The sequence below is a fragment of the Neopelma chrysocephalum genome, unplaced genomic scaffold (assembly GCF_003984885.1).
Source record: "Neopelma chrysocephalum unplaced genomic scaffold, ASM398488v2 Primary Assembly neopelma1_77, whole genome shotgun sequence".
Lineage (NCBI taxonomy): Eukaryota > Metazoa > Chordata > Aves > Passeriformes > Pipridae > Neopelma > Neopelma chrysocephalum.
In genome coordinates, this window is record NW_020897738.1 from 1,583,463 (window position 1) to 1,595,771 (window position 12,309).

General features: G+C 43.2%; 1 protein-coding gene across 9 annotated transcripts in view; it reads left to right on the top strand.

Moving 5' to 3' along the window:
• Positions 1-56: 56 nt before the first annotated feature.
• GIT2 (GIT ArfGAP 2) overlaps positions 57-12,309 on the top strand; it is a 32,112-nt gene continuing 19,859 nt past the window's right edge. For 5 of the 9 annotated variants that reach the window (XM_027689381.1, XM_027689383.1, XM_027689387.1 and 2 more), the window contains exons 1-14: positions 57-164; positions 4,970-5,103; positions 5,630-5,742; positions 6,448-6,553; positions 6,851-6,937; positions 7,040-7,170; positions 7,647-7,741; positions 8,398-8,443; positions 8,941-8,946; positions 9,289-9,340; positions 9,816-9,888; positions 10,218-10,315; positions 10,597-10,708; positions 11,609-11,751. In XM_027689381.1, coding sequence (XP_027545182.1) covers positions 113-164; positions 4,970-5,103; positions 5,630-5,742; positions 6,448-6,553; positions 6,851-6,937; positions 7,040-7,170; positions 7,647-7,741; positions 8,398-8,443; positions 8,941-8,946; positions 9,289-9,340; positions 9,816-9,888; positions 10,218-10,315; positions 10,597-10,708; positions 11,609-11,751 — 1,248 coding nt within the window. In that variant the 5' untranslated portion in view covers positions 57-112. The remainder of the gene's footprint in view (positions 165-4,969; positions 5,104-5,629; positions 5,743-6,447; positions 6,554-6,850; positions 6,938-7,039; positions 7,171-7,646; positions 7,742-8,397; positions 8,444-8,940; positions 8,947-9,288; positions 9,341-9,815; positions 9,889-10,217; positions 10,316-10,596; positions 10,709-11,608; positions 11,752-12,309) is intronic. The other 4 variants (XM_027689385.1, XM_027689388.1, XM_027689384.1 and 1 more) reach the window with 3 other exon arrangements.

Here is a 12,309-nt window from a genome sequence, read left to right on the forward strand (position 1 = left end):
GGCGCCGTGCGCCTGCGGCGCGGCGCCGGGTGAGGCGGTGCGCATGCGCGGTGCCGGCGCGGGGCTGGCGGGGCCCGTTACCGGCCCCGCTCCCGCTCCCGGCGGGGCCGCGATGGCGAAGCGCCTGAGGAGCAGCGAGGTGTGCGCCGACTGCAGCGCGCAGGGTGAGCACCGCGCCGAGCCCGGCGGCACCGCCCCTCCGTGCGCCGGGGGTGTCACCGCCCCCGTGAGGGGCCGCGATGGGATGGGTGGGAAGGGACCTCCGAGCTAATTCCGTCCCGCTCCCTGCCACGGGCTGGGACACTTTCCTCGGAGCAGGTCGTTCCCAGCCCCGTCCTGCCTGGCCCTGGGCACTCCAGGGGTGGGATAAATTCCGTGTTGGAGCGCCCGGGGGGCTGAGGGGGTAGAGCCCCGGGAACGTCCTGTGGGTATCCGGCTGGGCAGGGGGAGATTTGGGGCTCCCCGGCTCGGCAGGGATGAGGGCTGACAGAAGTGCCCCTCCCAGACACGGCTGACAGGTTGGGAGTGTGTCACTGGGAGGGACGGGGCTGTCCCGGGGAGTTGGGGAGGTGGGAACCGGGCAGGGTTTGGGGCCATTCCCGTGTTCCAGGGTCAGGGGGGTTAAGCTGAGCCTTGTCCCACTGCCGGGGCTGGGTGTTGGTGTCCCAGACTGCCAAGGAAAGTGGTGCTGAGGGCTCTGACAGACGCGGGTCGGACAAGCTCAGAGCAGCGTCTGCTGTGTGTTGACACGTCTCTCACTGCAGATTGGTTTGGAGCTTATGGAGACAGATCTTGTCTTTAGAAAGGCAGTTCCATCTCCTGACCATCTGTAGTTCTGCTGCTCTTACATCTAAAACTGTCCTGGTTAATTTATTTTTTTTTATCAGGTTGTCTTTCCTTCTCTGTAGTTTTTGCTGTTTGTGTTCTGTGCTGGTTCTTCCAATATAATTAATTAATTATGTATGTACTGAAATTAAAACACTGTAATGTAGATAACGTTTGAACGGCCAGAAGAAAAGATGTGAGAGAGGGAAGAACAAGTTATATTAAATGTGACTTATGTTAAAAAATATAGAATAGTAAAAATCCCAGTCTTCTTACAGAAGAAATTCTCCCTTGTGAGAGGGGTGAGGCCGTGGCACAGGTTGCCCAGAGAAGCTGTGGCTGCCCCATCCCTGGAAGTGTCCAAGGCCAGGTTGGACGAGGCCTGGAGCAACCAGGGATAGTGGAAGGTGTCCCTGCCCATGGCAGGGGGTGGGACTAGATGAGCTTTCAGGTCCCTTCCAGCCCCAGCTAGTCTGGGATTCTGTGACTCTACTTGTATCTTCACAGAATTCTGTTTTTGCAGTAAATAGATCTGACATCTCTCACGCAGGCACTTGTCCCTATCACTCAAGGGAGCCTATCTATGCTTTTAAACATCAGGGTGTTTTGACTCAGATAAAGCTCTGGGACTGTTTGTCTTCCTTAAGCTGGTCAGGGTATCAGAATCACTGTTGGGATAATCCTGTAACCCGTCCCTTTACTGTGTCATGTCGTGACATTACAGCATTGTCTGGTATTTATTTATTTACTACAAATCTGCTGTCTGATCCATAGATGTAAAGAAACCTTAATTTAATCCTTTCTTAAATAAAATAAATGAAACTCTTCCTTTCCCTAAAGCAGAGGGGTTTGTCGGGGGGTGCTGGGGGGCTGCACGTCGGCTGTGTCAGGAGCCCTGAGGGCTGCACCAGGTCGGGTGTGCCTGACACCTGCATTAATTAGTGCTTCCCCTGGGACTTCCTCAATACTCTCTTTGTTTCTGTGGCAGAATGTGGAGAGGTTTCTTTTACATGAGCTGATCTTACCGGAGCCCTTCTGGTGCACTTCCTATCCCAGGCAGGAGTTCACTCTCAGACCCACGGCTGGGCTTGTCTTCATCTCACACTTCCTGTTTTGAATCACCCTGCAGGTTCCTGAAAGTGCTTGGCCCCGGCTCTGCAGCCTCTCCCCTCTTGTCTTCTGTATCAAAACCAGTGTGGGCAGCAGGATCAGGGCAGGGATTGTCCCTCTGTGCTGGGCGCTGCTGAGGCACCGCGAGTGCTGTGTCTGGTTCTGGCCCCTCACAGCAGGAGAGGCATTGAGGGGCTGGAAGGGAATAGAGCTGGGGAACGGTCTGGAACACCAGGAGTGGCTAAGGGAGCTGGGGGGGGCTCAGCCTGGAGAAAAGGAGGCTCAGGGGGGACCTTCTGGCTCTCTGCATCTCCCCGACAGGAAGGTGGAGGTGGGGGGGGGTCGGGCTCTGCTCCCGGGGAATAAGGAACAGGACGAGAGGAAACAGCCTCAAGCTGTGCTAGAGGAGGTTCAGGTTGGAGATTAGGAGGAATTTCTTCATGGAAAGGGTGGTCAGGCATTGGAAGGGGCTGCCCAGGGAAGTGGTGGAGTCCCCATCCCTGGAGGTGTCCAAGGAACGACTGGACATGGCACTCAGTGTCTGGGCTAGATGACAAGGTGGGGATCGGTCACAGACTCGATGGTCTGGGAGGTCTTTTCCAACCTAAATGATTCTGGGATTCTGTGTATTTTGGTACTGGCTTAAGCATATTCTGATCAAGTCCATAAACTGGATCTCTCTTAAAAATGACTCAAATAATTTCCAGCACAGATGCTTCATTCCGTTAAATTTAAACCCAAAATATCCATTTTCCCATAAACTGAGAGCACTTTCTGGTTCTTCAGCCTGCCTAATACCACATTCCTTCTCCCTTTCCCATCCCCATCTGTTCTTTGGAACAAGTAAATGGTGCTAAGCCAGGTATGGATTGACGTGAGGGGCCACAGATGCAGAAAACAGGTTTCAGTGCTTCACTTCCCCCTGCTTTTCGATCAGTGCTCTCCCCTGTGCACAGCATCAAATCCATCCTGCTCTGTGTCCTTTGGGCTCCTGGAACCTTTGCAGGAGCAAAGAGCCTTCTCTTGGCCCAGCGTGCTCAGCTGCTCAGTTTCCCTGCTGAATCCATCTGTTGTCTTTCCTTTTGTTTTCCTTTTACTGCATTTATTTGCACCCCACCGTCCACATTGCCAGCAGTGCCTTTTTTTGAGGGACTCTACCTAAACACAAACCCTTTCAGCAATGTGATTTCTCTTAGGTACAATGTACAAGCTGAAATTGCAAGCAAAGCCTTGGCTTTTATTCTTCAGCAGAGTTTTTAAACCCTTTTTTCTGCTATGAAATGACCAAATAAACAGTGGCTGAATTTATTGGGTGAGTTGCTGTTGTTTGGAGCCGGTTGAGTTGGGTATTGGGGTGGATGTAAAGAAAACCCCCAACGCTGACTGTTGGTTGTGCAGTGAGTGATGCTCAGGAGCAGCCTGGGAGCAGTGACAGGAACAGGAAAGGGAAGGATCCCGAAGGATATGATCCATGTGTGATGAGCTGGGCTCTAACAAGAAGGGACCAGGCTCATTAATCTGGAAGGCTGCCTCAGTTTGTGTCCTTGGGTTACAACAGATATCTCTCAATTCGTTGCCATTTTTTTCCTTCTTGGAAGTGAAAGCTGTTAAAGTAATGGAATGATTTAACAAGGAGGTTGTATGCATGTTGTTAATTTGTTTTTTAAATTAAGTTAGGGTTTTCCTTAAAACATCTGCTTTAATTGGACTCTGGGCTGTGATGGTTATCGTGGGTGAATAGACTCCCATCCCTCGTGGCCCAGGGTCCAAACAGGTTTGCCTGCATTGCCTTCAGCACAGACAACATCAGCTCTGCTCAGAAACCACAGCTGTGATCAGATCTCATGTTCAAGGATTCAGCCAGTTTGTTGCATGGGTCAGAGAAGCCTTTTCCCTGATGCACCATTGCTCAGATGTGTTCTGACAGCACTCAGAAGGCCTCTCATCAGATACCAGGCTCACGTTGTACTCGGCCTCAGACTCATCTCTGCATTCGAAATTAAGATCTTTCCAGAATAAAAGAGAATTCCTTGATTTCCTTTTTTGTTCTCCTGTGATGTGCTGGGTCAGGAGCTCTGTCTGGCTGCTTGGTTGCCTGTTCCTGCAGGGTTCTGGCACGTTGAGTTTCACGTGTCACTGACAGAAATTGGAGTTTCTTCTGGAGACTGAGCTCCGAGCAGCCGAGGGACCTGTTTGGTGTCCTGTTGGGCATTTATTGTTTCAACCTGATGTACCATTCCTACTCGATTTTATGCTTTCTGATGTTTGAAGCTCCGTAATTGCTCATATATATTATTTACTACTTCACCTCCCATCAGTTGTCTTTCTGCATTGCTTGTAAGATGATTCAGTTTGGATCTAACGAGAGATAAAGTTATTTTGCTTGACAGTTTGGGATATTACTGAGCCTTTGACTTGACATGTATGTACCTTTTTTTTTTTTTAATTATGACACTCTTGAGTGTTTTTATTATTTAAAGTGGAAGTTCAAAGAACATTGTAATAATATAGAAGTGAAGACTGAGTAGTTGGGGAAAAAGCCTGACTGCTGTTCCCACTTTGTGTGTATGGACTGGGTGTTTTTAAAAAAAAACAATAAAGATTTTTGTGGCAAGTTTGGGGTTTTTTTCCCAAAAATAAACCAACTAGAGTTCTTCCAAAGAATAGGTAAGTGCTGTTGTTAGGAATGTGGGACTCCATGAAATACCAAGTAAAGCACTTCAAGGCAGTGATAAATTCAGTGTCCTGTTATGCTTGGAAAGGAAACTATTTTCATAGGAAGAACTGCAAGCAGTGGGGTTTTTCCCAAGTTTCCACAGCAGATCTCCTTGCTATCCTGGGAATCCCACATCCCCCAGGAGTGCAAGGGCTGGTGTTTCCCATTTTCCCAGCACCCAGAGCCCCTGGCTGTAGCATTTACAGACTCACAGAGTGGCTAAGCAGGGAAGAAGGCAGAGCTCCTTGTTTTGGAGTGTGTGTTTGAAATATAAGGTCATGTTGCCTCCTGTGTTGTAATTAATGGGTTCTTTTCCAGATCCTTGCTGGGCATCCATAAACAGGGGGATTCTGATCTGTGACGAGTGCTGCAGTGTCCACCGGAGCCTGGGCCGCCACATCTCCCAAGTGAGGCACCTCAAGCACACGCCGTGGCCTCCAACACTGCTGCAGGTAGGAAGGAAAACTGTCTTCCTTGGTTAAAACTGGATATATTGATTTTTTAATATCATTAAACTGTTGTTTGGGAGGGGCTTGTCCTCTTAGTCTTTCATTTTCTGAGTTAGTCTCCTTTTGTTTCTCTTGTTTTCTATGATGGACCACTAATACCAGACCACTGAAATCAGAATTGTCTCTGCCTTTTTAATTTGATACCTTTGCTTTGGAAGATCACCTCAATTTTCTTTCACACTTCTGCAACAGATCTGCATCAGCCTAAATTTTCAATGTATAGGAAGGTTTTCTTTTCAGTAGAGCTGCTGTTGGGAAGAGAAGGGAATTTTAAGGGGCTTCCTATTACATTCCACATCATAACTTCCTCAGCACGTGCCCAGTTCTGATATCCCAGTAGGTTCTGGATGCTGGCACACAGACTGGGAATCTGTTGGCTTGATGTCTGCTTGGAAATAATTACAGATATTTGATTAGTGCAGCCAGCAGCACAATGTCAATGCCTGTGTGTGTTTATCCTGGGTTTCAGATGGTGGAAACGCTGTACAACAATGGTGCTAATTCCATCTGGGAACACTCTCTGCTGGACCCTGCCTCTGTCATGAGTGGACGGCGCAAGGCCAGCCCGCAGGACAAAGTGCAGTAAGTGGGAAATGGCAGAATTATTATTTTATAGAACTGTAATTATTTTATTCAGCAGTGACAGAGCAGCAAGGAATCCATGGGAACCTGTGTGTGTTTTGTTGCTGGAGGAGAACAAGACTAAACTAGTTATTTGTGCACTCATTATTATTTTTTCTTTACTTTCCAAGGATTAATTTTTAAAAATTTATTGCAAAAATTCATTGCTTGAATTCCCTGAACTATTGTCTCCTGACCTCTCACTTTAAATAGTGAATAGTCTTTGAATCAAAAGACTTTTAATTCTCATGCCTCGTGCTTCAGTTATCTGAATGCTGCCAAAAAACCTGAGTTTGGCTGATGAATTAAGCAAAAATTGGGAGATTTCTGTCACTGATTATGGTGCTTCATTGTAAAATGTAAATAACTGCATATAGTAAGTATAGATCTGTAGTTGGCATAATTTCTTTTAAGAAATACACACTGCATGCCATGGTCTGCAGATACTTTGATATTAGTAAGAGAAGTTTGCTCTGCATAGTCAGACAATCAGCACTGGGTTGTTTTTTGATGAAAATATTTTTCCACGTCTGACTTTGCCACTGGCAAAGATCTGATTCCATCTTCACTTGTGAATTTTCCTTTTTTTTCTAGAGCATCTGTATTGCCATGAAAGCACTAATATTTCTTTCCTTTCCCTTCTGTTGCCTGGATTTCTGTTTGCAGTCCCAACAAAGCCGAGTTCATTAGAGCTAAGTATCAGATGTTAGCGTTTGTACATCGCCTGCCGTGCCGGGAGGACGACAGTGTCACTGCCAAAGACCTCAGCAAGGTGAGGGGGCACCTGCAGGGACAGCACAGCAAACCTGACTCACTTCAGTTAGCTGCTTTTCATTCAACTACTGCAGTTTTTCTGCACTGTTATGTAAATAAATAGAGCTTAACTTCACCTTGAAGCCACTTTTTTTTGGTAATATGTATGGATACTGGAGGTGATGGTTGAGAGGCATTAATTTAGGTTAATTGAAGAAGAACTCTTGCACACCGCTTTCTGAAAGGATTGCTGAAAAGCAGGTGGTGGTTCACAGTTGTTGCTGTTGTATTAAATATAATCCTGCTTCTTTTGCAGCAACTCCATTCCAGTGTGAGGACAGGGAACCTGGAGACCTGTTTGCGACTGCTTTCCTTAGGAGCTCAAGCCAACTTCTTTCATCCTGTAGGAACACTTTTTTTCATTGTTTTGATGAACAATCAATTATTGCTCAATCTTCTGCTTAGGCCTGTTGATTAAGTAGATATTTTCCTTCGTCCCTTGTAGGAGAAAGGAAACACCCCTCTCCATGTTGCTGCTAAGGCGGGACAGACTTTACAGGCAGAACTGTTAACAGTTTATGGTGCTGATCCTGGCACACAAGATTCCAATGGGAAAACTCCAGTTGACTATGCAAGGTAGAAGCTCTGACATATATTACCTGATGTTCATAAATCACGTGAGGAACCTACTTAGATACATTTCTGTCCTGAAAATAATCTGGATGTTAAATGCTAATTATACTTTTTCTAGAAAGAGTGGATGCATAAAGAGTATAAATAGGCATTTTCATCATTTCATAGCTCGTGTTCTGGGTGCTTGAGACAGTTGTGATCCCAATGACACAGGCTGTGCTGTGCCAGGCTAGCAGCTCTCAGAAAAGGGATCTGAGGAGAAGAGTTTCTGCAAGCTCAGCCAGCTGAGTAGGCTCCAGGGGTGTGGAATAATTCGGGAATTGCTGTGGGAAAGGGCTGAACTGCACAGATGGGTTGGGGCGCACAGGGTGGAACCAGGTTGTGGGTTTGTACTGGGTTGTTCTAAATCAGTTTCTGTGACCATTTTTAATTCTGTGTGTCTCAATGACTGACTGATGTCCCCTCTGTGTGTGACCCAGACAAGGGGGGCACCACGAGCTGGCAGAGCGGCTGGTGGAGATCCAGTACGAGCTCACAGACAGGTTGGCTTTTTATCTCTGTGGCAGGAAACCAGGTAAGCACAAGAAACTGCACTCTGAGGTCTGTCTGTTTAGTTACAGGACAGTTCAGACTGTGGTGTATGATGTTTGTGTCAGTGTTAATGCACTTTTTATATCCATTTCAGATATTCCAGTGTTTATATTCTGTATAAATATACAGGAAGAACCAAAGAAAGTATAAGATGCAAGATTAGTGATGATGCATTTAAAATTCAGATAAAACTGTAGGGTTTTAAATATACCTAGATTAAAAATTAAGCTCCTTTCTCTTTTGCCACAAATGCATGTTCTATATATAAACTGTAGAAACTCTTCCAAGTCGTTTCTTGCAATTGAAGTGCAAAAGCAGGGGAGTGTTAATTAAGTAGGTTCCTTTTGAACACAAGCACACTTACAAGTTTTTAGCCATTAGCTGCCCTAAAGTCACCTATTTTAGAACTTAATATTCTTTTTTAATAGGATTTTAATACAGTTAATAAGCCTTAAATGGAATCTTTGATAACACCAGGAAATTGTGGTAGGAGTCTTCTTTTAAGACTTGCTAACTCTCTGTAATTGGAAATTGAGTAATTGCAGGCAAAATAAATTATTCTGTTTGCCTTTTCCTTATATTCTTGAAAATTATAGACCAGTACCAACCTATTAAAGTGCAATTTGTTTTCAACTCTAGAGCACAAAAACGGGCAGCACTTTGTTATACCTCAGATGGCAGACAGGTAAGTTGCTGATTCCATGGAATGTTTGAAAACATCAAAATAAAAAACGCCCTAATGATTGCATTTAATTTTCTTTCTGAAACACCTTTTAAGCCTGTTGCCATTCCAACTTTTTATGTGTGCCTTTATTAATCTTGGAAGCTTTTTTTTTCTAGAAAGAATATTGTCATATAAACAAAATCAGAAAATTATAGAAGTTTGATGTGTTTGTTAAAATGCAGGGGGAAGGTGAGACAATTCTATTAAGGGAACACACATGGGAATTCCTAAGAAACAGATTGTGTAATAATGTAAGGAACAGTTGAGGTGGTTTCCTGATTTTTTAAAGTAATACTTACAAGAAAGCTGTGTTCTCCTCTGAAAATATTTATACTTTTGATCATCTGAGTGTTTTTAAGTTTTGGTTGTGAATCAATGAAATAATATTTGTACCAAACATATCAAGTATTAATTACAAGTCCCTGTTTCTCTTTTCTTGCTGTGCAATTGGAAATAAGACGGCTGTAAGTAAACTACTGTCCAACCTACTGCTTGCAAAATTTCTATGAAGAGCTTTAATAAAATTAAAGTTATATGGGTAAAAAAATTGTGGGTATCCATATTCCAAAGAATTTTTGGGATTATTTTTTTTTAAATTTAAGATCATTGTGTTTGAGAGCTTCTGGATATGCTAATTGTGATATTGTATTAGTAACATCAGTGTGTTAAAAGTGATACTAAAAATACTAAAATATTGAGGGGTTTCAAATAAAAGTGACATTTTAATCACTGAGTTATTGGAATGTAGAATTTGTGTTTAAGCCATGACATGCTGTAGATGTAATGATCACATCTTGTTTTCATAGCAGTCTGGATGTATCAGAACTGGCAAAAGCAGCCAAGAAGAAGCTTCAGTCTGTAAGTAAAACTCCTTTTCTAGACATGGCAAACTCCTCACTTCATCTTTCAGGCTTCCTAACACGAGGATCTCTTGAATCACCCGCTGCAGGAACAGTTGGAAACACAAATATTTTGTGGGCCTTGACTGTTCAGTTAAGCCCAAATCTACGGTGGTGTTTGGTACCTCATTCCCACAGTGGCTCTGCTTCACCCAAACACACGAGGTCTTTTTGTGGTCAGATAGGAGAGAAAAATCCATTAACCAGTAAAGAAGTGTAGAACAGAATTGTTGTCTCTGTACCCAGAAATTGGGTGATCATCCAAGTCTGCTCCATGGATTTACCTCACTGGGCAGGCTGAGAAAGGAGCATTTCTATAAATTATGTAGGCTGAAGAAAAGAGAGCAGAGTTGTGCTCTTACATTTTCTCTGTTACAGAGATCTTACTGGGTTTTATTTATTTTCAAGCTGTAATTATTCTCTTCCACCCTTAGCTAAGCAACCACTTATTTGAAGAACTTGCCATGGATGTGTATGATGAAGTTGACAGGAGGGAAACAGATGCAGGTGAGTGAGGCTTTCTGGAATGAAATAAGATAAATCTGAATTGTTACATTACAAAAAAGATGCTAATCCAGCCACATGTTCTGTTGAAATGCTTCTGTATTCAGTAATTACTGCTGATGGGAGTTTCTTTGTCTTGCATTGTGTGAAGGGGATGTTAATTCAAAAAATGCCATGTTTTTCACAGAGTAGGGAACCCTCTGGGGAAAAAGCCTTCCTTTGAATTGATTGTGTTTGTGTTTGAAATTGGGGTCTTTTATTCTTTGACAAGAAACACTGTCGAACAGTACAGGAAGGTTATTCCCTGTTTTTGTTTTTTCCCTCTGGAGCAGTTTGGCTTGCAACTCAGAATCACAGCACACTTGTGACAGAGACCACAGTGGTCCCTTTTCTTCCCGTAAATCCTGAATATTCCTCAACCAGGAATCAGGTATGAAACCTTCTTAATACTGAAAAATAATCTAATTGGCCAGGTAATTTAATAGGCCTAAGGAATATTGCTTTACTATATTTCATTATTGTAGAAGAGTTACATCTACTTGGAAAGAGGTTAAAATAATTTACATTTCCCTTTGAAGTCACACTTTTTGCAATAAATGTAATTGAATAGTCAACTCACTCTAAGTGTATAGTCTTAGTTTTTCTGGGAACTCTGCTGTTCATCTAACACAGGATGTACTTTTATTTTCCCTGCATTATTCTGTAATTTAGGGAAGACAGAAACTGGCTCGATTTAATGCCCATGAGTTTGCTACACTGGTCATAGATATTTTAAGTGATGCCAAACGAAGACAACAGGGGAATCCTCTCACTGGTTCCAAAGGTGAGTGAGCTTCTGTTGTCAGCTCCTCTGAAGGCAGTTCCTCAGTAGTTCAGTCATTCCCAGAACCCTTTCAGCAGTGCTGTGTCAATGGAGAGAGAGAGAGATTGTTTTTATAAATAGAAACTAACTGGATATCAGGCTACTGACAACAGGCAATAGGCCACCAAAATAATGCCCAAATATAGAAGATTAGTCTGTTAAACTTGGTATTTGTAACAAGAATCAAGGGCGATATGTGCAGTTTAGGAACATTCTTTTGTGATGGTTGTGATTTTTATAACAATTTGATAATATTTTCTGGGATACTCCTGAACAGTGCAAGAGTGACACTTGTCTTGACTGGCATCTGGGATAATGGCAGGGGTTTAGATGTTGGAATTTCTGGCTGCTCCCTACATGCAGGACGTGGCTGTAATTTAGATCTTATTGCTAATTCACCTAACAAAAATGTTTATTTTCTGTATTTCTTGAGCATGACAGATAGCAAAGATTACAAATACTTGTGTTAACAACAAGGCAGAGCCACAGTTCTAGCCATGATGATATGAAATAACATTGGAGCACTAGTTCTCCCTCTGGAGAGAAAACACAAAAAAATCTTTTCTAACTTTTAATTTTCCCTATATTTTTCATTTGAATGCTGGCATCCATTTGTCCAGGGAAGTCTGTTGGTTTTTTTTTAGTATGTATGAGTTTTATTAAGCTGTTAAAGTGTGATTCTCATCACTTATTTTAATTTGGCTGAACACTTAGAAGAAATTAAAAGGCAAAACCATCAAACTAGTTTTGGACAGTGGTAATTCATACCTGTTAGGTGGATCTAAATTAATGTTTTAGAAGAGTGCACTTCCATTTCTTCTCCAAAATCCCTTGTATGTTTTTTAATGTGTTGATCTGCAGAAAATGTGGAACTGATACTCAAATCAATCAGCAATCAGCACAGCAGTGAGAGTCAGGATAATGACCAGCCTGATTATGACAGTGTTGCTTCAGATGAGGACACAGATCTGGAAACAAATGCAGCTAAATCAAACAGACAGAAGGTAGGCTCGAAATAGTGATACACACCTTGAATGTTATTCATAAAGGGAATCTGCAGTCAATCCTTCCCCTTGTGAAGGGATTAAACTTGCATAAATGATCAGAAAATGGATTTTTAAATTAATTTTCAAATTAATTTTGTAATCATGCCTCACTCTATGAATTTTCCAAGATTAAGTGTTGTGACTTGAGAAATTTTTATTGTAAAAAAAATGCTTCTCCAGAAAAGTAATGTGTATATCTGGAGATAAGATAGAGACCTAATTGCACAGATGAAATAATCACATGTACCAAAACACCCTCAATCAGTGATTCCATGATATTTCATGAAAGTACTGCTTCCTACTGAAAAAATATTTACAGCAGACCAACATGAACAAGTGGTTTAAACCATTCCTGAAAATAATGCAGAATGGTTGAAAAAAGGGGCAGTAGGTCTATTAATTCTACTTTATTTTTCCCTGAGGCGCACGGGGCTCCGCGCCTGGCCGGTGGCCCTGAACACGCCATGCGGGACCCCGCTAGGCTCGGGGGCTGCTGCAGGCGCTGTGCAGGACGCC